This window comes from Penicillium bovifimosum (assembly GCF_028826915.1).
Source record: "Penicillium bovifimosum strain IBT 22155 chromosome Unknown utg000001l_segment0_segment0, whole genome shotgun sequence".
Taxonomy (NCBI): Eukaryota; Fungi; Ascomycota; class Eurotiomycetes; order Eurotiales; family Aspergillaceae; genus Penicillium; species Penicillium bovifimosum.
Window position 1 is genome coordinate 134,332 of NW_026622710.1, and position 26,244 is coordinate 160,575.

Sequence of the window (26,244 nt, forward strand, 5' to 3'; positions counted from 1 at the left end):
TGACTTTGGTGTCAGTCAGGGCAAGCTTGCGTCGTGGAACTTCACAGCGCGGAAAGCCGCGAGGGTGAGGCACGAAGCCACAACACACCGCCTGCACAAACAGGACGGAAAGTGGAGGAGGGGGTGGGCGGACTAGAGCGGGCGAGGGGATCAGCCGTGAAGTCACGCGGAATATTCAATGGTGGTAAGAACGATGGAAGAGGAATTAAAGAAAAGAACAGAGAACAGAAGGAGCTCAAAATAGAAAGGTCGACACACAAACGCTGGTTGTTCGCAAGTTTACGGAGATGGGAGGAAAGAAGGGAAGGGAAGTCACGCGTATGGTAAACTATTTTGTGTTACATACACCTTCGTCTTTACTCGACGATTCATTTAGCTTTTCCATTTCTTTTCTTCGTATTTTTCATTTCTCGCTATTTTTCTTCCGTATATTGAAAGATCAGGTTCGTTTATTTCGTTATGAGGTATTCTCAGATGGTTCGAACCCTACGATAGGCCAATTGTCAATTCCACCGAGAGTACGGGTCACGCTGAGGTAGCTCCATGTCCAGACTCCAGCTGACCCCTCCTCCTACTGCCCACTTACACAGTACACTGGCTAAAGCTATACCAACTACATTATTGCCATTGTGCGATGTAGGGTGAAAACGCAAGAAATTCTAAATCTAATTGGATCTATATCTTTTCCATGCATAAGACAGCTAATGGTTGAACTAGTTACCAATAGAAACAACAGAACCTGCATGGAGATACATCGCCTAGTGAAATCAACTGTATTGTCATCCATTCATAGCCTTCACTGGCCTTAGGGCTTCAATTCATGAACCATTCAAATGAGATTTGACCTTTCATAGCCTACATACTTGAAACCTACAGTAGTTCAGTGTCCTCGACCTCAGATTGGGTAGCACCCCACAATCCATGTTGTTAGTAGCTTGAAGCTCGCTTGTGTATGTGCCTGGGGTTCTCTTATCAGCGACTCTCTCTTACGGTCTTACCTTTCCACCACACAGCACTGGTTATCACTTCCAAGACAATGCCATAAGCCAATGTTGTGGACCGAGAGAAAAAAGAGAAATGTCACTCCGAGTGAAACATGGAGTCAACATTGGAAGTGGAGAAGGGCTATCACGGGTAGTTATCAGTGGATGTGGTAAGGTGAAAGCTCTTAAGGTGCGTAGAAGTCTTTAGAAGTGTTGATGTGTTTAGTCTCACCAGGTAATAATCATGTGAGACTATGCCATTGACCTTCACTTCAATAGTCAATGCTTCCCAAGTACCAACTACGAACCCCCAACTGCAACAGGAACGCGTTGGCCAGAGTCCCGTGTACATCATTACAGGCCTATACAGTAATCTACGGTATCAATGGTATCGGCCCGATAAACACAGCGGATCACCGGTTCAGACGCGGTAAGGTGCCCAAATTGACAGGAGGCTGGGCATCATCTTCACGCATGCTTGGCACCCTCGCTTGCTTCTGACTTGTTTCTCACCTTCTGGCCTCATATCCTCGGTGATATAGCCTATCATACCTATGCAGTCTCCAGGATCGTCAAGAACCCAGTTCCCCTACCCTGAACCCTCCGCCCAACAGACATCTCCTCAGCATCGATCGGGTTCTGCGAGCGCCGACGTACCCATGGCTTCCCAGCAGTCCGGCCGCAGTTCCTCTGCCTCCTCTCGATCACAGCCGAACAAGAATCAGGTAGGTCGCTGGTTACCTCTCTATTGCTTGCATGGCAGTGGCTAATGAATGGGGTTTTCTTTCCCCCACCCCACAGCCCGATAAGCAAATATCCCAGATCGAAAAGAGCGTGACACATCTCTTAGTCGCGACAAAACAACTGCTCGAAACTCTTACACAATGGTCTCGCAAACAAGCAACGGAGAATGATGTGTCGGATGTATACGTGCGATTGGGTTATGAATTCAACTTGGCTTGTCGGGCTTTCAGTGCCATCGGAGTCGACACCTCAGACTTAGGCCCTGTACCTGACCTGCTCCGCACCATTCTAGAAGACACCCTCAGTCAAGATGCATCCTCCCAGAGTCTCGATCGATACCTGCCCCGAATCCGAGATATAATTATTAACTTGTTACACGGCCTGAAGAAAAAGCAAGCACGCTTAAGGTCCCGGCACCAACGTGAGGATGGCCGGCCTATGCCCGGACGGCAGGCCAGTGCTGGGAGCATCGCCAGTGGGCAGGCAATTGGTCAGCTGTATGACGAGGCCGCAGCGTCTACCATGCCCTCAACGGCGCAATCCCCCAGGAAATCGAACCGACGTTATGGTAGCAGCGGGTCTCTGGAGGACCAAACGACCGTGGCTAGAACTTCTTCGGCACCTTCGGCGACGGATACGCGGACATCAAGCCATGCGGAAAGAGAATCATCGCGGCGGGAGGCCCAGCAAATGCTGTCCCAACCTTTTGATAATGACACAACACCTCGAGCCAACACATCGAATACGACTGCACCTTCTGTATACACAACACCCACTGGATTCCCTGCACCTCCACCACCGCCTCCGCCAAAAGAGGATGATGCGTTGGGGGCTTTGCAGCGAAGTGGAGAGCTGGAGCGACGTGCCTCGCGTCGGTTCTCTGCCTATCAAATCCAGAAGCACCTCGGCACATCTACCAACGGTGTTCCTGTCTTGCCTACCCAGAACTCTCCTATCCCGAACCGCGGTCGTGATGTCCGCGAATCCTTGAACGCAGTTCGTCTGCGCGGCTCATATACTCATACTCGACAGAGATCCAACAATCGCTTACAGGAGGCTGCCAAGACTGCACAGGTGCATCCACCGACCACTATTCCGGATGTGGTGGAGGAAGAACGCACCGCACCACCTGCAGCGCCTGCACTGGAAGAGCATGGTATCGAACCCGGAGCCTCTCGCGAACCGCACGCTCCTGAGTCGAAAGACGACTCCGCCGCATCTGCGATCGTTCCTTCTCCCATCATTGCCCAACCCCAAGATAAGCCCATGCTCGATGATGCTTTTGAGCCTGAAAAGCCAGCGCCTCAAACACCAAAGGGAGACATCTTCGGACCCTCCGCCCAGATCGCAACACCTCCCTCGATTCCCCAATTCGCTACCGAGCAACCCTCACCGGGCAAAGAGCTCACGCTCTTCCTACAATATAAGAGCAAGATCAAGAAGTACGTGCTTCCAGAAGGCATTGCAGATCTTACCATCGGACGACTTCAGCTTGCTTTCATCGAGAAGTTTGCTTGGAACACCCACGACAATGGCGTGGATTTGCCCGAAATCTACATCCAAGACCCAATTTCTGGCATTCGACATGAGCTAGAAGACTTGAACGACGTCAAAGATCGTTCTGTGTTGGTCCTCAATGTGGACAACCTCGACGAGGTTAAGAAACATTTCGATGACAGTCTTGGAAGTGTGCGTTCCCTTGTGGAAGGCCTCAAGGACGCGCTTTCGGGGCAGGGAAATATCATCCAACGAGTGTCAGATCGCCAGCTTGAGGCTGCGAAAGAGATTGCTCGCTTGGCTGCTGCTCCCCCGACGGCCACTGGAGGAACTGTCAAGGGATCGGTGTCCGGCAGCGGAAGTCAAATCGCGGAACTACAGAGTTTGCGCCGGGACTTGGCTGTACTGCGACAGACATACTCCAACTTCACTACCGATATCACTAGTTCGATGAGTGCCGTTCGTGCCAAGGCAAGCAAGGTTAAAAGTGCTGCTGTTGACGTCGCAACTCCTTCCTATGAAGGCGACGCTGGCCGAGCTCGCGTGAACACTGGCAAGAAGGAACTTGCAGCTGAATCGGAGCGACTGGTGGCTCGCGTCGATGATCTCCAAGACTTGGTTGAGGATCTTCGTAAGGACGTCGTCACTCGTGGCGTTCGCCCTCTCCCAAGACAACTGGAGGGTGTAAGCCGTGATATTAGCAGTGTGATGAAAGAGATCAAGAAAATGCAAGACTTCTTGGGCCGCGAAAAGCCTATCTGGACCAAAATCTGGGAGAAGGAGCTGCAGCTCGTTTGCGAAGAACGTGATCAGCTCACTATGCAGGAAGACCTGGCCGCTGATTTGCAAGACGATCTCGAGAAGGCCACTCAGACCTTTGCCCTGGTGGAGCAAGCGACCAAGGAGCAGGTCATGACCAACGCAACCGGCGGCACCAGTGTCCGTGCCGCGTCCAGAACCCTTGATATTGACCCTACCATTGATCCCATGAAGGCGAAGGACGGCGTCCTCGGCGAAGTCCGTGCTCTGCAGCCCAACCACGAAAGTCGGCTTGAGGCCATCGAGCGAGCCGAGAAAGCACGGAAGAAGGAGCTCGAGACAAGACGCATTGGCCTCTTCCAGAAGGAACTGGGCGCGTTTGTCGGCGAAGGTAAATTGAAGAAGAGCGGCGGTGTCGAAGAGACGGAGCGTCTTCGTACTGCGAAGGACGACCGCATCCGCAAGGAAGTTTGGGAACGGCAGCAGGCCCGTAATGCTGAGATGGAGAAGGCGGAGGCGGAAGCCGCTGCGGCGCAGGGAGCGGAACAAAACCAGGAGGGTGGAGAGGACGGTGGGCAGAAAGAAGACGAATCGGAGACGACTCCCGAAAATGGAGATGGGGAGGAAAAGGCAGAAGGGCCCAAGTCGCCTTCTGCGGAGTCGGAGAAGCCACTTCCTAGTGCGCCGGAGGAGGAAGATGCCTCCCCTGACCAGTCCTCTGTTTGAGGCCTGTGTTTGGAAGTCGGGTTCACACCGTGGTCATCTTCCATCTTTACTTGTTTATGCATCCAAGGTCGCATCGGGCCTTGGGCTTCCTTTATGTCATTTCTTTCCCTTGATACCTTTGGCGCCTTTCCTACGCGAGCGCTCTCTTCCAACCTGTTTTCGGATCTCCTCATGCCATTTAGCGACGATACCCTTCCGCATGCTGTGGTGTGCTAATCTCATTTGGTCCTCCATTTACATTGTAGACGCTATTGGCTTTTTTTGGACTACTGGGAGGTTCTTCATGTGGTAGTAACACTAAGCTGTACTATACCATTTATACAGGAAGTGAATCTTGACTCCTATAGAATCCTACTGCAACTCTTGTTCAATAACATGAATCAAGCATATCCCCACTAGCTGCTTTGTGACTAGCTATCCTGCATGTAACGCGTAGCGGTCTGTGCCTCTCCCAGCCATGTACCAGCCATCTTTATTCCGACCTGGCTGTTTCATAGAACCCAACACCCCACTGCGCTTTGCGATGATAGCTATTACTCTGACAGTTCGACCAGCATTCTCTCGGCCTGATACCTCTCAACCTAGCCCATCAATTGACATCTCCATACGACTGAAGCCCCCAGTCCAACTCCAAATTTCAGTCCCAACCAACTCATCCACAGCTTCGGTGGGACAGCTTTGGGACCATTGCTTGACTACTAGCTTCGTGCCCGACTATTACCACTAGTCTCAACCGGAGCAAGCCCAGGACCTATCTTGGTGGCAATACTCAGCGACAGCATGCAGCTCTTCCAAGTGCTGCCTTTACTTCTATCGCTACCCCAATTTCCAGTCTCAGCGCATGCAGAGATTACAATACCTCCAGCAGATCCACAGTCCAAAGCCACTGATACACCATCACCACAACCGGAACTCATCCTGCGGCGCAATGCGGAGATATCATCCAAACTCGCAACAGCACCACCCCGCGGGGTCAAGAAAATGAGCGCCGACGAAGGCGAGAAATTCTTCCTTGACTACTGGGATTTTACAACCCCGTCATCAGGCAACGTATCTGAACAGCACGCTTCTGACATGGAAGGGTTCTCCCCGGCGCACTTTGTCGCCCAATCGTACCCGTTCGGGCCGTCTTATTCCTTAGACTCAGATACAGACGCTGGATTACTTCCTCGACAGGATAGCGGGTACGCGAGAAATGTTTTCGCAGCACGGAACTTCATGTGTCCGCTCGGAACGTGGGCGTGCACATCCATCGGGCGATCTGATCGCTGCTGTGGGTCCGGGGAGACGTGCGAGATCGTCGCTGATACAGGGCACGGCACTGTGGGCTGCTGTCCTAGCTGGAAGAAATGTTCAGGGATGATCGGGTCTTGTGAGAATGGGTATACAGCTTGTTCACAGGAATTGGGGGGTGGGTGTTGTATTCCAGGGTATGATTGTGTTGAAGGGGGATGTGAGTTTTCTATTATTTTGTGTCCTTCATTGGTATTATCCATGGCAGAATGATTTACTAATTACTCGAGTAGGTGTGTACATTACTGTCATCACGGTAACAATTCATTCGACGGTCATGCTGTCGACAGTGACCTATTCGACCAAGCCGGAGAACAGTGCTTCCACCACTAGTTCTTCCTCGACATCCACTACGCACAGTAGCCAGTCTACTACTACCAATGACAGCTTGGCACCGCCAGACCGTCCCACCGGCATCTCAACTGTGACGAGCGCTACTCGCGGCGACGATGTCTGTCCGACTGGGTTCTACGCCTGTTCCGCCGTCTACCACGGTGGTTGCTGTCGCACGGGACGAGACTGCGACACAACCTCCTGCCCAGTCACAGTTTCGACTACCATTGTATCAGATGGCGTGACGATTGTCGCTCCCGTCGCGACACCGACGGGACCAGCTGGCGGAAACCAATGCGCCAGGGGCTGGTTTCACTGTGCCGACACAGTAGGTGGAGGATGTTGTCCCGTGGGATTCGCCTGTGGCACTAGCTGCACAGCAACTGACACTGCGGCTGCGACGACTGTCGCCAAGGCAGAAACGACAAGTAGTGATGGTGTGATGCTGCGGGTTGGCAGGATGATGTTGGGGATGATGTTTGGGATTAGTATGGGGATGTGTTGGTGAATGTGAAAATCAAAACACGAGGACATGAGACATGAGCGGCAACGAAACAAATGAAAGTAAAAGAGTCTCAGACCGAAAACAGCCTAAATATAAGCCAAATTCAGCCTGGAATGTGAAATTTACAGAAGCATTCCACCCCACGGGGTTTAGTAATCGACGGCAGTTCACGGGGTAAATCAACAGGCGGAAGGCTGACCGGCTGCTGCACTCGGAGCTACTCACCGGGTCTTGCCGACACCGGCCGACTTCCTCTCTTCTCCTCACCTCTTCATTCTCCAACACTTGTTTATCTCGGGTCTTGTAAGTAGGTCTATAGCGATTCAATTGCAGAGTTCTCCTTTCTAATCAATCTGCGATCTCAATTCTGACACCGACGCTGACATTGCCGCAGTTATTGAGCCGCCATCATGTCCGACGCTCCCCCCAAGCCCCTCCCCTTCGTCTACCAGTTCGCCGCCGGTGCGGTGGCTGGTGTCTCAGAGGTATGTGTTCCCCGCTTTGGAAAGTCATATCGACGCGCTTCGTCGTGTCGGAAACCCCCACAAGTTGCTCCGGTCACTAATGCGTCTCTCCCCGCACGAGCAGATCTTGGTCATGTACGCCCTCTCCGCTTCTTCCGCTGGTCGCATACCAGCTTCTGTTGGAAATGAACTTGGTGTGGTGTGAAAATCGGACGCAATTGACAATCTGTCCCTCGCAGGTACCCTTTGGACGTGCTCAAGACTCGAATGTAAGCCAATCGCCGGTCGCAACAAGCTTTGACCTCTTGTGACACGGGCTAACGATCTTTCTTCTTTGCAGTCAGCTCCAGACAGGACCCGCTGTTGCCGGTGTGGATCACTACAATGGCATGTTCGACTGCTTCCGTAAGATCGTCAAGAACGAGGGGTATGTCGTTCCCCCGACGAACCAGCCTAAAGCTCCCCTCTAACCTGTGACAATGTGTACAGTGCCTCACGTTTGTACCGTGGTATCTCCGCCCCCATCCTGATGGAGGCTCCCAAGCGTGCGACCAAGTTCGCTGCCAACGACAGCTGGGGCGCCTTCTACCGCAACCTCTTCGGCGTTGAGAAGCAGACCCAAGGCCTAGCCACTTTGACCGGTGCCACCGCCGGAGCCACCGAGGCCTTCGTGGTTGTTCCCTTTGAGCTGGTCAAGATTCGTTTGCAAGACAAGGCCCAGGCACACAAGTACAACGGCATGCTCGACGTTGTGCGGAAGATCGTGGCGGCCGAGGGCCCTCTGGCCATGTACAACGGTCTGGAGTCAACCATGTGGCGTCACATCTTGTGGAACGCTGGCTACTTCGGCTGTATTTTCCAGGTGCGCGCACAGTTGCCTGCCGCCACACCCGGCAACAAGAACGAACAGATGCGCAATGACCTGATTGCTGGTACCATCGGTGGTATCACCGGTACTATCCTCAACACCCCTATGGACGTGGTCAAGTCCCGCATCCAGAACACCAGCAAGGTCGCCGGACAGACTCCTAAGTACAACTGGGCCTGGCCTGCTCTTGGCACCGTCATCAAGGAGGAAGGTTTCTCAGCCCTGTACAAGGGTTTCACTCCTAAGGTGCTGCGTCTCGGCCCTGGCGGTGGTATCCTGCTTGTTGTCTTCACTGGTGTCATGGACTTCTTCCGCAAGGTGCGCGGCGAGTAATTTTGCCATGTTTGTGGTTGAATGTTCGATAGCAAAAGTGTTTCTCCAAAAGCAACATCCATGTGGACAGCCAACATACCTCTGACCCTGACCCCTCCGCCTCGATACCCTCTTTACTATCATTTCTATTGGTTCCGCACTTGCTCGGACATGTGGAAGATGTTGCGGTTCTCTTTTGATTTGGTTTCTCTATACACTTTTGGCATCATCTCTATAATAGTGACCGGCCATTAGATAGACATAGAAACAAATAAAACAACAATGTATTCACATCTTATGCTCTGATACTTGCTGTCATATGTGGTCTTATGCGCTTCAGATTGCCAATGGAATGACATCAAGCTCAACAAAATATCAACAAACAATGCTGTATGAAACTCTTAACCCAGATTCTCCCAAGACCATGTAACGCCGACGCCAAACGAAATCGCACCTCACCATAAGAACACCACTTGTTACGACCAGCACACTCATCACGTAACTATGGAAAAGAAAGCACCCCCAGACGAAGACAAGTGGCCATGGGCATGACCCCTTGTGTGCAAGGCAGACAGTTCTATTCTACAACCCCACAATTCACAAATGAAACACTGACTCACTGGGAAGTAAGAACATCACTGTTCCCTGCATACAATCAGCTACCATACTCAGAGTAACCCGCTAACTACAACATGAGGGTTCGGATGGAGTAACCTAAATGCCGGTCTCCCACACAACTGAGAGATAAGTGGGTCCACCACGTGGACAGTTTCCCCACGAAGTCTCCGCAAAATTGGAACTCCCCGTAAACTTTCAAAGCATATCCAATCCACTCATTCTTGACCTTGTGAAGCTGATTGATGGTAGGGGTGGTCGGGAGCCAGTCATAGTAGCCTTGACCTCACAATTGAGTTAGGTTTACTGTATGGTAGCCTGTTAGGTTCTCTAGGCAATGTTTCGATCATCGATTCATCAGACGCAGCGTGCCGGCTGCGATTTGACCACACCGAAGTGACGAGTGGGATTCAACAGAGAGAAGAATCAATCAAGAAAGGTCAATTGAGTCTCTGTTGAGAGCTTGTTATCTTCAAGACCTTGTATAAGCCCGGTAGTGAGCTTGAGACATATTCAAATCCTAGCCTACCTACGATGGAATGCAAGTCTTCCATTTGAGCTACGTTGGTTGGAGAGACAATAGGGTAACAAGGTACCTAGTTACCGATTCATTAGGTATTCATGATTTATTACCTATTCAAGATTCATTAGATACATTCTTCCCGGGGAGCTTCCGAGGCATTGTACACATAAGGATGAGTTTCATCCGTTACTTCTTGCGGTTCTTCAATTCCTGCTCCGCCTTGTGAAGATCCTTCAAAGCCTTGTTGAACCTTTCGGCCAGGGTCAAATACTCGCTCCTCTGCCTCTGGAACTCTCCCTCCAACTCCCTAATTCGACACTCGTTTGCCCCCTGAAGCTGCTGCGGGCGGGTCTTTCGCTTCTTTGGACCACGGGACGCAGCGGGAGTCAGCTGGTCAGGTTGGGGGCGCCTCTGCGCCAGGTTCTCAATGCAATCGCGGGCCACCTGGACCATTGGCGGCAGGGAGAGTCCATTGCGGGATGCCACAACGGGAGATTCATAGTTGGCATAGTCGGCGTTGTCAATTGCGCGAACACGGCGCATCTATCGAGCATGATTAGAATGCTTTCTTTGCAAAGTAAGTCAAATAACCACACAGAACTTACAGGCTGCTGACCGCGGTTCATACGCTGAGAAGCGGCAGAAATCTGTTGACCCAGGTTCGTCTGCTGCGAGGCGGGACTGGGAGAAACATGAGGGGAGGCCTTGGCATTCTCGGCAGCTTGCTCCATTGACTTTGAAGCCACAGTTTTGCCACTCGAGGAGGAGTGAGCAGAGCCGCTCAGAGGGCTGGACCCGGCCGAGTTGGTTGCGGCAGTAGAGTCCAGATTGTTGATTGGAGCCGCAAACTGAGGATTGTTGACAGGCATGCTCGGTTCGTTGAGTTGGTATCCTTGTCCGGGAGTCACAAACTGAGGATTGTTCACAGGCATGCTCTGCCCGTTGAATTGGTATCCCTGTCCGGGAGTCACAAACTGAGGAGTATTGACGGGCATACTCGGGCCGTTAAATTGGTATCCCTGGCCGGGAGCCACAGATTGAGGAGTATTGACGGGCATACTCGGGCCGTTGAATTGGTATCCCTGGCCGGGAGTCACAGATTGAGGAGGGCCCATAGGCAGGCTCTGTCCATTGAGCTGATAATCCTGTCCATTGACTCGATGTCCATTGTCTTGGTGGCCCGTGACTTGGTGGTCAGAGGTTGTCATACCAAGGGTTGTCTGATTGACACCAGCGCCAGCGCCACCCAAGTATTGGGTATTGTTGGCGTCACCACCGAAGGAGGCAGACGGAACGTTCATGCCGGGGCCATTAGAAACAGGCGCCTGAGCCTCATTGAAAGGACGTGCGTTTTGAATAGGCTCCATGAGGCCGTCGGCAGGCAGTTGAAGGTTGGAAGAGTCGTCGGCCTGGAGCAGAGCCGTGAAATCGATATCATTAAGTTCATTGGAATTGTTGGAAGGCATGAACATGCTCGGCTCGTTGGTTCCATTCAAATCGAAGTTCATCAGCGGGGCGTTTGGGTCAAACATGTCCGAGGCGTTTGCGTCAAACATGTCGAGCGAGAGACTAGGGTCATTCGGGTCAAATTGATTGTAACCAAAAGGATCGTTGGGATCAGTTGGAGAAGCCATGTTGGATAATAGCAAGGATTAAAGATGGAAGAAAGCAAAGACAATGAGATGAAAGAAGAAAGGTGAGGAGGGAAGAAGAGGAAGAAGAAAGGATTAAAGCAAGAAGCTTGAGGTAAATAAATGCTCTCCCAAGGACTAGGGCTCATAGATGGGAAGGAAGCAAGCAAACGAACGAGAACAAATAATACAGCACAGAGATCAAAGAACTCACATTGCTATTGTGTGGCTGGAAACAAAACGATACACAGTACGATCAGCAACTGTCTAGCTGAGCTGCTGAGTGGCACTTGCCCACGAGGAGCTTAAGGTTTATTGTCTGAGCAACGAGAACAAAGAAACGAGAACAAATAAGGCACGCCGCACAGAGAACAAAGAACTCATATTGCAAGTGCATGGCTGGGAACAAACCATACACAGTCCGATGAGCGACTGTCGAGCTGAGTGGCACTTGCCCACGAGGAGCTTAAGATTTATTGATTGAACAAGCAAACGGAGATGAACAAAGAAAAATACATCGAGCTTGTGACTCCGGACTCGCGCAGTCAATAGAACTAATTGATCTATAGAGGTGATCAACAGAGACTGTATACTTCGTCCCCATAGACTATAGTTCTAGCATGTCGTTGTTTTTTCTGCCGGCCCATCTCTTTTTTGCCAATGAAATGATCCCTTTCTGCCACCGGTCTCATAAGTCATACGTCATATCGATCATGTGACATACCCCAGAAAATATCTCCCGGCTTTAATTTCGCTTATCCTCACTCAGGTACGGATACGTTATCATACGTATGTTTACCATAGCTCTTGGGCTTTGCTTCTGAAGCCATTCCTTAGTTATTATTGGCGTTTCTATGGGGATATGGTTGAATAAAGTCCGGAAGTCGATAAATTCAAGCACTAATCTTAGATGCGCTAAGGAGGAAAAAGAAGAAGGAAACTAGCTATCAGAGGGCTATCCACAGTACGCAGTATGATAATCGTGTGACCTGACAGTCACCTGACCACTACTCTCCTACAGGCTGAGTCCTACTATAGTCTACAGATACTATCAATACAATAGGCCCAATAGCTGATACTCTCTACGGACTGAGTACGGAGAGCATCGCAGTCGAGTCTGTCTGACCGCCCCTGCTATCGCCAGAGTCGATCTAATCTGATGGTACTGACCGCCTACTGCTCTTGTTCAGCACGAAAAGAGGAAACGTAAACAAAGATGACTAATATTTCGCTTACGCGACCCACCTAACTAACTAACTTGTTTTGGAAACCCCGAAATGACTAATTGCATCACGTGAATGACACTTTTACCCGGTCGCGACCACGTGACGGCGCCAGAATCTGCTAATACGAAGCCTACCATTCAGCCTCAGATCCTTGAGAAAGATGTAAGAATTGATGCAAGATCATAAGATGGTTGGTGTACCTCGTAGCAATGGCTGCTTACTCTGTGTTAAACGTCGAGTCAAGGTGAGTGGGCTCCGACCGCTCCGTACACAATGCAAGGACGACAACTTCATGTCATATTGACAACACCACAGTGTGATCAAAGACTTCCTGCTTGTGCGAAATGTGAGAAATATGGGGAACCTTGTCCTGGATATGACCGGGGCTTCAAATTTGTTACTGGGAAGCCATATCGGGATCGACGCCAACAACCCAATTCAAGGGACACTAAACAGGTCAGAGGTCGTCCTGAAACTGCAGTTGACCCAATGGGGATGGTATCTTCCTTCATATCTGTGGATATGAATGTCATCCAGAATCTCTGCGCCTTGGTCGACGATTTTTCCCAATCTGCTGTATCTAGTCCAGCACACGTCGTGAGTCGATGGTTTCGATTCCTTCCTACCATCTACGGCCAAAATCGTGTATTGGATGCTACTATAAGGTCTTTCACAGCAAATCATTTTGGGCGCATCACTCAGAATACGCAAATGGTGTTATATGCTCGATCAGCTTACGGCGCGGCCTTGCGGGGGCTTCGGAGATCGCTGGAGACCCCCGCAGAAGCCTTATCGTCCCATATATTTTGTGCAGTTGTATTACTATGCATGTACGAGGTAAGTGCTTTCTGGAGGCTTTGAATGATGGCAATCCACCCCTCTGATCAAATGTAGCTTTTCACAGATACCGAAAGCCCTGATTCGTGGATGAAGCATGCCAAGGGGCTCGGCCAGCTGGCACGGATTCGAGGGCCAGATAGGTATAACACTGAACTTGATATGGCACTTCTCAAGGCATCCCGAGGAGTGATTGTAAGTTCAATCATTGAATCATCGCGTCTTGTCTTCTTTGAGTGTGCCAAGGAGCACATTGATACCAGTTGCAGGAACATGCTTATATTCGAACAGGTGATGCACGCAATGTTCTCCGGTGAAGAGTGCTTTTTGGCTTCAGATCAGTGGCATGACATAATGCTCAGACGATTCAATGAAGACCTGCCCGAAGGATTGTACTATAGTATCGAAGAATTCTTCGCATACATGACATATGCTCCAGATCTTGTGCATAAGCTTTACAGTCTGAGAAATCCCGGAGTTACCTGTGCTGAAAAGTCGCAAAGAGTCCCAGAACTTGTAATCCAAGCTCTGGAGATGCAAACAAAATTAGCCACATGGTATGAGCGGTTTTCTCACATCGCACCCACGCCAACAGAAACCATATCATCAACCGGTGATGAACTATACCCGATTGTCCTCACATACATGGATGTGAATTGTGCAACTATCTACTGTGGATACTACGCCTACATGGTGATCATTCACGAGGTTTTGAGAAGCTGTGGTTATCCCGGTGAGCATGATGCTATGGTGGTTTATTTCAGAGATCAAATCTGCAAGTCTGTGGAATACAATACCAGGGGATTACTGGGTCCATATCGAATGGGGTTCCCTCTCCGTGTGGTATTCGAGATTGCAGATCCAGTGACAAAGGCATGGGTTTTGGACCGCCTTGAGCATCTTTCAAAAAGCTACGCAGCAATGCGTCCAGAGAACTATAAGACAGTGTTGTAAATAGTTTGATATTTGTTACATCCCAGGGCTCGATCCAAGTCTATCTCGCTGCGTCATTCCACCGATGGTTTCAGGATCCCAGGGTCAACCGCGTCAATCTTCTGGTGATTCCAAGTCATTGTACGCTGTAGGCCCGAAGTCACCAAACAACCGAACTGGTTCAGCAGTACCACGTGCTGTCAGCAGCAGGATAACAATGAGGATTTCCATCAGTGATCCCATTCCGATGAAGGTGCTGATATCCCCGGTGGTGGGGTTGAACTTAGCGGATCCATATTTCCCCAATAGGAGATAGATAATTCGGACCAAGAAGAAGGGAAGCGTCGATAATGTGATCAACACAGCACGATGAACAGACGCGGGAAGGATCTCTCGCGATGTCACTGCAAGCCAACCGACGAGACAGCACACATAGACGAACGTGACAAGAAGGACGCTACATCCCGCTATACCCAATGCGGGAATATCGATGCATCCACCCACCACTGCCATGATGATGGCAATGAAAACCGGGAAACGGAAGGAATGCAAAGCGAAGCGTGTCCGCTGGGTCCACTTAGAATTTCCAGGGCCAATTTCCCCAGATTGTCCACTGCTCGGAGGTATGGTGTCAGCATTCGTTCGGCCCATGGCACAGATAATCCTCCGAATGTAGGGAACTCTTTTATCATACCATCGCAACATGACCAAACTGACTTCAAACAAGAGTGGCGAAAGGCCCACGCTTCGCAAGGCAGAGTCGGCAATAAGCTGTGACTTATTTGGATGCGAAGTTGCAAGCACCAGGGCAGCATCGGCTATACGGACTATGATGGACCTGGGGTTAGCCGTGTTAATCTCTTTGTCGACTGTCGTCCGCTTGCTTACTTTGGGATAGAAGACCGATCATACTGCACCAAGAATAGAACGTGCAGCGTCCAACACCCTTGTTCTCATTGTGGTGCCAGTACCGCTGCTCTTGCATATATCTTGTACTGAACTGTACGAGGTGAATGAGGGAGTATATGACAACCTCTGCAATGGCGATGTGCTGCCTCTCGGTTGAGAAGGGAGGATCTGATGATCCGGATAGTAAATCGAATGCCATAGTAAGCCTTTGAAGTCGGGAGAATGGTTGACAATGCAATGACAGATAGAATACAATGCTGAGAGGTACAGTTCGAGCAGCCTTCTTAAATATTTACTGCTGGGGCTTGTTGGTTCTAGTTTTTACCATTTGGATACTCAATGATGGTGGATCTACTTCGCGGTAAATGACCCATTTAGGTCTAGCGTGTATCTCTCAGCTCTAGAAAAATGGTCAAGAGAGCTGCGAGTGGTAAAGTTGACAGGCAACATCGAACGGAAAATGCGACTTAGCCTTTAAATAACGCGCTTGACAAGTGAAAGTACATGCAGCTCTTCAGCTTCGCGGTAAATGACCCATTTAGGTCTAGCGTGTATCTCTTAGCTCTAGAAAAATGGTCAAGCGAGCTGCGAGTGGTAAAGTTGACAGGCAAGCCTTTAAATAACGCGCTAGATAAGTGAAAGACTGAAAGTGAAAGACTGAAAGTGTATGCAGCTCTTCAGCTTCGCGATAAATGACCCATTTGGGCGACCGGCGGATGCATGATGCATATCAATGCCTAGCCTTACAAGGGGTCCTGGCGCCCAATGGTCTTCGGATTTAACTGCGATGCTCAGCTTCGCGTAGTTAACTAACCATACATTAATTACTCATCATCTTATGACTTCTCTCAGGCCCTATTCGAAATTTTGAATGAATCCTCGCAACCCCGAACTACCTACAAAAGTAAGTAGACGCCGCACAGACGGTGGGGAGTTATTATGCCGGGTAAATGATCCACATGTCACGTGGTCATCACTTTCATCTTTTCACCGCCTCACATGCTGAGACCATCACGTGTAGCCATGGCAGAAAGTGAGTGGGAAGCGCTCTCGAGTCTCGGCCCTCTCGGGGTATTTGTTTCACGTACCATTCAGCACCCAGACTCACAGGTCAATCGCCTTTACATCACTCCGGATAAGAGATCCCTCGCTGCTGCTGGGCCGGGTGCTGGCCACAATAACGTCAAGCTCTTGCCATCAAATCGACCAATCCCAATCCTGTGACAGTGATCACTTTTGAAGGTCACACGAACAACATCACTGGAGTCGCATTCCATTGCGAATGAAAATGGATGATCACTAGCTCCGAGGATGGAACTGTGAAAGTCTGGGGCACCCGCACTAACTCACCTTAAAGCATATCCAATCCACTCATTCTTGACCTTGTGAAGCTGACTGATGGTAGGGGTAGTCGGGGGCCAGTCATAGTTGCCTTGACCTCACAATCCAGTTAGGTTTACTGTATGGTAGGTTCTCTAGGCAATGTTTCCATCATCGATTCATCAGACGCAGCGTGCGTGCCGGCTGCGACCTGACCGCACCGAAGTGACGAGTGGGATTCAACAGAGAGAAGGATCAATCAAGAAAGGTCAATCGAGAGCTTGTTACCTTCAAGACCTTGTATAAGGTAGTGAGCTTGAGATGTATTCAAATCCTAGCCTACAAATGCAAGTCTTTTGAGCTACGTTGGTTGGAGAGTCAATAGGGTAACAAGGTAGCTGCCTATAGCATTGCTACCGGGTCATTCACTCATGATACATTAGGTACATTCTTCCCGGGGAGCTTCCGGGGCATTGTACACAAAGGATGACTCTCATCCGTTACTTCTCCCGTTTCTTCAATTGACGCAATGTCTGGGACCATCTTTACTGTCCAGCGTCCTGCTTGGCGTCGAAGGCGCGGAAGCGTCCTTACTCCTTCGTATCCCACTTGCGTGCTGGGGATCCACTGGTCATCGCGCGACCCGCTGCCTCGGAAGCGGGCTAGATATTCGATGCGTCGGGCTCTAGTGCCGTCTGTGGGTCGGTGGTTGCTATACCCAATCTCCAGATTGTCCTGAAGCCAAAGCCCGCCACGGTGAGACTGGATATAGGTGAGTGGAGTTGGTAGAGTGGATGTGCTTGTTGTTCGTTGGTCGCGGTTGGTATACCTAGTCTCCCGATTGTCCTGAAGCCATGAGGCCCGCCACGGTGAGACTAGATATTGGTGAATAGACAAATTGATATGGTCGAGTGGAAGTAGGTGTGGTTGGTTGGACTGCGGTCAGCATACCAAGTCTCCCGATTGTCCCAAAGCCATGAGGCCCGCCACGGTGAAGTCTGCTAAGTGGGAAGACAGACCAAACGTTGCTGTGCGCTGGCTCAGTCAGATTGGTATTCTGGAAGTCAGGGGGGTGAATAGGTGGATGTATGGGTGAAGGAGGATAGACTGCTAAAGATCATGGAAGGAAGGACACAAGGAACGCAATGTATACCTGCCGGTGCTTCCATCCTTGGAAGACTGGAACTGGGAGGTGGGCACTTACATGTTCATAGTAGAGACAGAAGACAGGAAGGTAGGCAGAATCACTCATGGACCAAGTCCATCCATGTGACTGAGGTCAGTGGCACCTCAGATAGGCTGCGGACCAAGTGGTGATTAGTCAAGGGCCATGAGGCAGCATGCAAAGGATAAGTTTCGCTAACGAGTGGGGATGGACACCACTCAAGTTAAAGAGCTGAGAGGATGTCTGTATGTAGACATGGTAATGTGTTGAGGCCCAAGTGGATTAAGGGGGGAGGGCTGACCAATGATGGAAGCCTTGGTGGTTCCATGGTGGATGGTTGATGAATGGATGGATGGTTCCAAGGTGGAGTGATGGATGGAATATGGAAGCATGGGGAGTTGAAGGAGGAAGAAAAAAAAAGAGGGAAAGTTGGGGAGGGAGTTTATATAGGTTGGTGGTTTCCTGTTCAGGAAGGCACGTACTTACACCAGTGGGAAGGGACAACCCACCCATCATATGATTTCCTCAATAGAAATTCACCCACATATTCAACGATGAGTTGTATTCTTCACGCCTCTGAGAGCATATCCACAGTACCACGTACCACTACAGATAGGATGTACTACTACGTACTATGGTCAATATTGAATATTTCACATTTTCATTATCCTTGCTAATTGGACAGAAACATAATAATAAACGAAGGGACAGGAGGCTGAGTGATCCTCAACGAGATCAAATCTCCCTCGGTAGATTCCCTTTGGACAATTAGCAACGTGATGGAGGCAGCAAGAGCATTGCTATCCTCAAGTGTTCGTCATATGTGTACTGAAAATGTGACGAACCGAAAAATTGGAAACGCCTACTTACTCTCCCAGGTAAAGGGAAAAGCATTTTCGGTCGAAGACGGTTGTTGGGCGCGATAGTGTTGTCCCCAGGAGTGGTGGACTGACCGCGCGACGACCGCCGCTGAGGGCGAAGCCGGAGCAACGTTTTGGGACACTGATTGTCCCCTAGAGTGACGCAGGCCGCGCTCCATTCGAGCCAATGGAGAAGCCAAAGGGCTGTTCTGAGGCAGGTCTTGTCCCACGGAGGCGCGCATGGTTTGGTTGCCGTGCAATACCAAGGAAGGGGTTTCAGGGTTATTCTGAGGCGTAGGCGGAGTTCGCCACTCGACTTGGCGCATGGTTTGATTCTCCTGCCGGGTGAAGGAGGAACCGGAAGGGAAGTCCTGCTGCAATGATTGTCCCCTAGAGTGGCGCGGATCGTGCTCTGTTCGAGCTGATGGAGAACTCGAAGGGATGTCATTGGGCAATGATCCTCCCGCAGGATAACGGGTAGCACGATTCGATGTGCGCTGCACGTTCGAACGATTCCGGTTGCGTTGTGACGAACGTGTAGTTTGGCTTCGAGACCCATTGTTATAGACACCTGTGAAAAAGGTCAGATCCCGGTTTTGGGCCAAAAGGCAGGAGCTCTTACCTTGCTGAGCGGTGCTGGTGACTGAGCGACGCAGCCTTCTGGCGTCATTTGGCGGAGGAAAGGGTGCCTCCAATCCTTTCAAAGGACCGCTGGTATGGAACAGCTGCAGTCAGTCAGTATTGCGCTTGAGGGGACTAGAAAGGCACTTGTTGAACGTACTTTGGGTCGCTCCTTAGGAGCTCGGGTCATAACATTGCTGTTGCGGAACCTGGTCACCAAATTGTCCTTTCCTTGAACCACTGTTGAATCCTGTCAGATACCCATTCCTGATTATCATGATTGGGGGCACGTACTGGCATAGCTGATTTTCACTGGGTCCTCCGCAGTTTGACAGTCGGGCCTATAATTGTTAGCAAGCGGGTATGTAACTGCTTAATGCAAGAGAAAAATACCATTTTTTGCCCGCAATCGCAGCATAGAGCTAAGGGGAACCGGTCAGCGAGATGTCAAGGTATCACAACTTAGAAGACAGACGACGACTCACGGTAAGGATATCCAATGGCTGTGAATTGCGTTAGTGAAAAGTCGAGCAAAAGCAATATTGGGATTGAAAGGACACGAAATCGGAGGAGCGGAAGAGATGGGATAAAATGGGGAGAGATGGGATGAAATGGGAAGAGATGGGATGAAATGGGAAGAGATGGGATCAAATCAAAAGAATACTTACGTCCACGAAGTTGACAAATGCGTATCCAAAACTAGAAGAGTGAGTATTCGCATGAGATTGTTGAGAGCACGAAACATACTTGGTGCGTGTTCGCCAATCTGCTAAAGATTAGTTCCCAATTCAGATGAATCGCTCAAGGAGGGTTCACTTACCCATACGCAAATACAAGAAATCGTATGCTCCACGACTAGTTCGATTCAAGACCTCGATCACTTGGTCCTATGGGGTGGAGGATTGTATTAGCATCCGCAAGATCTGACAGAGATGAGATCTGACTTACGCAATCAAGGAATTTCGGAATATGTTGAATCATGATCTGTGAGGCATCATGTGAGATGTTGTCATGTAATATATGAAGGGGATTAACTGACCGTGGTGCGAACATCCCGTCCCTCTCGAATTCGAGCGAGGCTGATGATCCGCTCATTGCCATCTATCTTGCCCCCACCCATATTCGGCGAGAACTCAAACTCGCCACTGTTGCCCTGGTGAGGCGTCATGGGACCTTGCTGGCCTAAGCTGGGGGCTAAGGACGGAGACACTTCAGGGGAGACCTCGAAACGGAAATCCTATATGGAAATGTTAGCGTCTCATTATCTCAAAGAGATCAGGGGAAGAATCCATACATGATACAATAATCCATCGAGACAGGTGAAGGCACAGGTTCCATGACGGAGGCTGTAGTATTGCACCCGGTACTTTAGCAGCCTGGCGCTCCTCTGAATCATCACGAATTGCTCCACCTGGCCAAAGTGATTGATTAGGCCCTTGATGAAATCCTCAGTGTTTGGGTCGGGCAATCGTTGAGGAGGCACTTGGACGGAAAGAAGAAACACGCCTTGCGGGGACTCCCCGATGAAGTCTGACGCTCCAGTAATACCTGCGACCTCTTCGGCAGTCGCTGATGCAATGCGCCATTCAGGATGACTGTCCTTTAACCCGTTTCTCGCATCAATGGCCTCCCGAATATCCGCAAAGGCGAGAGCAAACATTTCTTTATCCTTGATATACTTCAGGCAAAGAAGCTCGAGAGAGTAATACTCCTTGGTCTTGGCATAGTCAGCTTAAACCCCTTCCATGATCGTGTTCATACTGCAACTTACAAAGAGTACCTCAAGGACGTGACCGTGGGGTGTGTTGGCATCGACCAATGACACGATAAAGCCTCGAGTTGGTTTATCGGCGCCTGCCTCTTGCGGTCGATCCGCCAAGCCCTCGACGCCTTGGGGGGTAGGGTAGCTAGGGGACAAACTAGAAACAAAAGCTGGAGCCAGGCTGGCTTCGTAGGCTTCATAGTCAAGAGCTGCCGGAGGAGTGTGTTGGATATTGCCAGTCGCTCCCTGGGTTGGGGCGAGGTTGGTCTGGGAATGGCCATCACCACCAATGGGGGAATATGGCGAGAGCTGCCATTGGTTCCGGATTCGCACAGGCGAACAAGAGTAGTCGGGTGAGTAGACACGAGGAGTCGGGCTTGCTGTTCCCTCCTGCGGCATGGGCCTATGAGTCCGCGAGTGGTACCTATTCAGCCAAGCGGCGAACGAATCACTGCTGCAGAAACATTAACAATCATGCTTTATAGATAGATATTCACCAATGTTGATGAGTGACTTACCCCGCAGCAGGAACTAGTTCCTGTTCAGAAGCATCCGCATTCGATGGCTGTGAAGCCGTAGTTGGGGTAAACGCAGCAAGCTGTCCATGAAGCGAGCTTTGGGTTGAGGAGCCATCCTGCGAATGCGCAGGAGGCTGTTGAGTCATGGTGTCTGGTTAGCCAGGATCACCAGGTGGATATGATGGGTATGAAGCAGGAAAATTGATGAGAAAAGACAGAGAAAAAGGACAGAAAAGGACAGAGAAATAAAATCAAAAGAAAGACGAACGAGAGTGAGAGGATGAAAAGGAAAGGAGATATGGCAGAAGCGCAGAGATCTTGACAACAATAAATAAACGGCTTGTGACCGACGACGCCGACGACGGCGCTGCAACGGACGAGATAATCGATTAGACATTATGTCACATGACAAGTCAACGCCATCAGCGATGTTGGACGTGACTATGTGCAGTTGCGGAGATACATTGCATACTGTGTAATAGAGCACTGAGGATGCCGTCGACGAGTTGCAGAGATTGTCCGCTACTACCAAGGGCCCCACTGGCATTGGGAATGCATGCCAATGGCTACTGGAGACTGATCGTTGATTGTAGCCCATAGCCGTCTCAATCGTCCATATGCGGCCCTACTATGGATAATGCGCACTGCTAAGACAAGCTGGCGATGACTATCCGTGTAAACCTATTCATTGTCAGCATTGACAGGGATAGTCAACCCAAGCGGGCTCAGAGGATAGATATAATGCAATCATACTGTGTACTGTGTATGTAGAGCACAACGCTCAGTCCAGTGAGCAGTAGTATCCACCTCTCATCAACGTCCTTCTTACACCAAGTCGCAAAGCAGGGCGCATCTTGGTAAGTGAAGCCACATTCAGTTATGTTATATTCGCAGAAGTCGAAGAAGGCAAGCAAAGGAGATGACTGGTCCTTAATTCGTTGCTGTGCTTCCTCGGGGGTTGTATCAGGATCATAGTTAACGGTACCAATTGTAGTGGGAGAACTGCGCCATGCTACACTATGCTCATCCAGGATCCTCACAGTGGACGACCAAAGCTAGCACCGAAGGCGACATGGTACCGGTATCAAACCCGAATAAGCGCCCTCCGGGGCCCCGGGCGCCATTTCTTGCAAAAGATGCTGTACATGGAAAGCAGTTGGTTAATACGAGGGTGAGGCTAGTGAGCACGTACACTCTCCAATACCCTGGCGAGCCGCGTCACGCGTGGGTGCCGAGTTCCAGACGCGTTTAGCGAGCTTTCCGCCAAATGGCCAGCCTTCCGCCAACTGGCAAGCTATCCATCCGAATTGCTCCAATAATCCCACAGCGACACATGCCGCGTCTAATCTGGTGTTTAATTCCATGGCAAGGCATCAATTGCTCAAGATTGGGTCACAAACCGCTGGCAGTTTGGCTGTCACATTCTTCCAGGAAAGCATGCTCTGTACTCCACGACGTTGAGGTGGAAAACACAACCACTGTTGAGTGTTGAACAGTCTTTCCACTGCAACCTCTGATGCTGGAATTGCAAAATAGTGAATACTGACTCCTATGAGGCTATGAGCCATTTAGATAACATAGACATGCTTGAATATCTTGACTATTGTTACAAGGTCCATGACTCAATATGAATAGAGTACGGAGTACGCGACGAAAACACGCCAAGTCAAGGGTGGTAACGTGACGGCAAAATAGGAGGCTAACCCCAAGACGGCAACGCTAACTCGAAAAGGAATTTCCGGATCCTCGCTTCAACTCTACACATAACCATATCTTCCTCCCGAGATCTTATATGAGTATCAGAGTATGGCAGATGTGGCCACTTGTCACTTGTGGCGTTCTGCCATTGCATATCTAACAATTTTACGTATACGAGTTAGCACTAGTTCATGATTCCTACGGTCCTACCTCGGATCGGCGCGACGGCGAGAAGCGCGATGCGAAAGCGGTGTGAGACCATCAGAACGAATTCTCACGACATGCGCCCTCGAGTCAATTTCCGCAAGTCAATGCCCATCCGCCCTTCCGGTCAGAGATGGTCACTTCAAACTCGCGGATACATAGTCATGAGGCTCCCGTGTTCCCGGCTGACTCAATGCTCGGGACGGGCGAGGAAAATGGCCGTATAGATGAGACGACCGCTCTCCTAGGGGCCAACCAGGCCAAATATGTGGACGTGCACACATCAGACAATGTGGACAACTCTTCAGCACCTGATTCCAATGGTGTCGATCTCACCGACAAAAAGCCATTACCGAAGCTCCAGATCCTGCTGCTTTGCTATGCACGGGTGGTGGAGCCCCTAGCCTTCTTCTCCATCTTCCCGTATGTGAGCCAGATGGTGCAGGATAACGGTAACGTGGCAGACGCGGATATCGGCTTTTACAGCGGACTTATCGAGTCGATGTTCTCTCTGACACAGGCAATTGTCATGATATTCTGGGGTCGCGCCGCCGACCGCCTCGGCCGCAAGCCGGTCCTGGTCTTTTCATTGTTCGGCGTGACTGTAGCGACGGGTCTGTTTGGTCTGGCAAAGAGCATTCCACAGATGATTCTGTTTAGATGTTTTGCTGGCGTCTTCGCTGGAACTATTGTCACTATCCGCACTATGGTCGCGGAGCACAGCACCCCCACCACCCAGGCTCGGGCGTTTAGCTGGTTTGCCTTTAGTGGTAACCTGGGTATCTTCCTAGGTCCTCTCTTGGGAGGTGCGCTTGCCGATCCAGTGCGGCAATATCCGAGTATCTTCGGAAACGTCCACTTCTTGGAAACACATCCCTATGTGCTTTCGAGCGTTGTGGTCGCGCTGATCGGACTCACTGCCGCAGTATCCAGCGCCCTCTTTGTTGAGGAGACACTGAAGAAGGAGCCGGCTGCGGATGGCGTCGGGGAAGAGGCAGCCTCCAGAGCTCCAGCTCCGCGCGGTGACATGTCAACCCGGCAGCTTCTCAATTCACCGGGTGTCGGTATGGTTCTGTATGTGTACGGGCATATCATGATCCTTGCCTTCGGCTTCACCGCTATCATCCCAGTTTTCTGGTTCACTCCCATCCATCTGGGAGGCTGGGGTTTTACGCCCTTACAGATTTCACTGATGATGGGACTGAACGGCGCCTCTCAAGCCGCGTGGCTCCTACTTGTATTCCCACCACTGCAGCGAAAGATAGGATCCAATGGTGTCATGCGCCTCTGCGCCTGCGTTTACCCGTTCTTCTTCCTTTGTCTGCCCCTGGGTAACGCTCTCCTGCGTGTGGAAACCAAAGGATCCGTCAGAGCTTTCTGGGTCTTCGCACCGACCATGCTTGCGATCGGTAGCGGAGTCAGCATGAGCTTCACGGCGATCCAGCTTGCCCTGAACGATGTAGCACCATCGCCAAAGGTGCTAGGCACGCTGAATGCTTTGGCTTTGACCGGTTCGAGTGCGCTTCGGGCCTTCTGCCCTGCGCTTTTCACCACTCTGTTTGCTCTCGGTGCAAGGACTCAGCTGGTGGGGGGTTACGCCATCTGGATCCTCATGTTGATACTGGCTTCTGGGTTCTCGTTTACAGCACGATTCCTGCCGGAGCCTCGGGCAGCCCACAAACAGCGGGATGAACAGGCGAGGTGATGACTACGATCAGGACATAGCTATCACATTTGGTACCATCCTCTTTTGTTTTGTTCTTGATCATCATCTGGATCATTCATCCTGACCGCCCATCTCAGATTGCCATCCTCATTGTCCATTTAGATTATTTGTCTATATCATCTACCAGACCATTGATGTGATTCACTGGCCCGGGGGTCCTGTCCATTGATAGGATGATAGAGGGACCAAGCTTATGTACATAGCGACACCCCCAGACTGAGCATCAACACCAAGAGCATAAATCAATCTGGTTTGCATAGTGAAAATGATAGAAAAATGCAGCATCCAAAGTTCCAATCCGCCTCCATCTCTTATCTGCTAACTACCTTAGCACCCTTTCGTAGTCAGACGTGGTGGACTCTTGGCAATGCTTCTGTCAATGCATCTGCAGTTTCTTCCTTGGTGTCAAAGAGCTGGATGTCGATATACCTCTTTCAAGGCATGTTTCACAAACTAGTACTAACATCGAGCTAGTTACTTGGTGCCCATGTTGTAAGCATATTTTTGAGAATGGCAACCGTGTGCTTGGAAATCGAAGCATATCGACATCCAGATCACTGATACCAAGGAAGAAACTGCAGTGGATTGACCAAAGCCTCCCAAGAGTCCAACACTGCTGACTATAAAAGGCTGCCAGTTAGCAAGAGTTGGAGGTGGGTTGATATGACCTGTTGAGAGGCGACGAAGTAACTGGTATGGGGAGATCGGGAAGAAGAAACTATTCGTAGAACTATGGAAAGCAGGCTGTAGCTATATAAAGCCTATATTAACAAAGAACATGGCAAGCGAGTACTGCAAACAAGGCTCAGTTGCACACTCAGTCTGTACACAAAGACATCCCATGCATGTCAACCAGTACAACAATCGGCGTTCGCAGTTGACGTCAGTTGAGATTCACCTACACTGCATCCAGACTTGTTCCTCAATCCCTATTCCGTCTTTCAATTGCAAAAACCTGTATGTATACCAACATCCACTCTGATGAAGCTACACAATGAAAACACCTTCATCCTTACGCAGTAGACCCCAATTAGGGTTCCTCTAGGCGCCAAGCTTCCTTGCGGAACTAAAAGGAGTGGACCCGGACCCACCCATGCATTTCCTCGTCGATCATGCCGATCCATAGTGCATCAACAGCATCAACAATGTCTTCCCTCCTCGTCCAGAATGCAGGGGTGTACGGACACAAGGCCTATATCACATACAGTCTCC

General features: G+C 50.4%; 8 protein-coding genes across 8 annotated transcripts; 5 read left to right on the forward strand and 3 right to left on the reverse strand.

Moving 5' to 3' along the window:
- Positions 1–1,537: 1,537 nt before the first annotated feature.
- Positions 1,538–4,709, forward strand: N7515_000056 (formin-mediated actin nucleation enhancer; the record flags this gene model as incomplete). Its single annotated transcript, XM_056660800.1, has 2 exons — positions 1,538–1,708; positions 1,785–4,709. 2 exons carry the CDS (start codon positions 1,538–1,540, stop codon positions 4,707–4,709), a joined length of 3,096 nt encoding a protein of 1,031 aa, XP_056525966.1.
- Positions 4,710–5,489: 780 nt separating this feature from the next.
- On the forward strand, positions 5,490–8,505 carry N7515_000057 (uncharacterized protein; the record flags this gene model as incomplete). Its single annotated transcript, XM_056660801.1, has 6 exons — positions 5,490–6,081; positions 6,236–6,823; positions 7,235–7,439; positions 7,544–7,573; positions 7,645–7,731; positions 7,794–8,505. The coding sequence occupies 6 exons, from the start codon at positions 5,490–5,492 to the stop codon at positions 8,503–8,505; spliced, it is 2,214 nt and encodes a 737-aa protein (XP_056525967.1).
- Positions 8,506–9,808: 1,303 nt separating this feature from the next.
- Positions 9,809–11,256, reverse strand: N7515_000058 (uncharacterized protein; the record flags this gene model as incomplete). The annotated part of the gene is made up of 2 exons (XM_056660802.1): positions 9,809–10,165; positions 10,228–11,256. The coding sequence occupies 2 exons, from the start codon at positions 11,254–11,256 to the stop codon at positions 9,809–9,811; spliced, it is 1,386 nt and encodes a 461-aa protein (XP_056525968.1).
- A 2,051-nt stretch (positions 11,257–13,307) lies between these two features.
- N7515_000059 (uncharacterized protein) lies at positions 13,308–14,270 on the forward strand (the record flags this gene model as incomplete). The annotated part of the gene is made up of 2 exons (XM_056660803.1): positions 13,308–13,316; positions 13,374–14,270. The coding sequence occupies 2 exons, from the start codon at positions 13,308–13,310 to the stop codon at positions 14,268–14,270; spliced, it is 906 nt and encodes a 301-aa protein (XP_056525969.1).
- Positions 14,271–14,363: 93 nt separating this feature from the next.
- Positions 14,364–15,357, reverse strand: N7515_000060 (uncharacterized protein; the record flags this gene model as incomplete). Its single annotated transcript, XM_056660804.1, has 2 exons — positions 14,364–15,076; positions 15,138–15,357. The coding sequence occupies 2 exons, from the start codon at positions 15,355–15,357 to the stop codon at positions 14,364–14,366; spliced, it is 933 nt and encodes a 310-aa protein (XP_056525970.1).
- Positions 15,358–16,157: 800 nt separating this feature from the next.
- On the forward strand, positions 16,158–16,382 carry N7515_000061 (uncharacterized protein; the record flags this gene model as incomplete). The annotated part of the gene is made up of 1 exon (XM_056660805.1): positions 16,158–16,382. One exon carries the CDS (start codon positions 16,158–16,160, stop codon positions 16,380–16,382), a length of 225 nt encoding a protein of 74 aa, XP_056525971.1.
- A 2,132-nt stretch (positions 16,383–18,514) lies between these two features.
- On the reverse strand, positions 18,515–21,550 carry N7515_000062 (RNA recognition motif 2; the record flags this gene model as incomplete). Its single annotated transcript, XM_056660806.1, has 14 exons — positions 18,515–19,074; positions 19,126–19,228; positions 19,285–19,364; positions 19,419–19,465; positions 19,518–19,546; positions 19,610–19,627; positions 19,793–19,823; positions 19,872–19,890; positions 19,945–20,011; positions 20,073–20,108; positions 20,164–20,361; positions 20,419–20,841; positions 20,896–21,340; positions 21,405–21,550. Coding segments are annotated over 14 exons (2,202 nt in total), but the record flags the coding sequence as incomplete, so codon positions are not given.
- Positions 21,551–23,499: 1,949 nt separating this feature from the next.
- On the forward strand, positions 23,500–25,011 carry N7515_000063 (MFS transporter; the record flags this gene model as incomplete). Its single annotated transcript, XM_056660807.1, has 1 exon — positions 23,500–25,011. The coding sequence occupies one exon, from the start codon at positions 23,500–23,502 to the stop codon at positions 25,009–25,011; it is 1,512 nt and encodes a 503-aa protein (XP_056525973.1).
- Between the last annotated feature and the right edge of the window lie 1,233 nt (positions 25,012–26,244).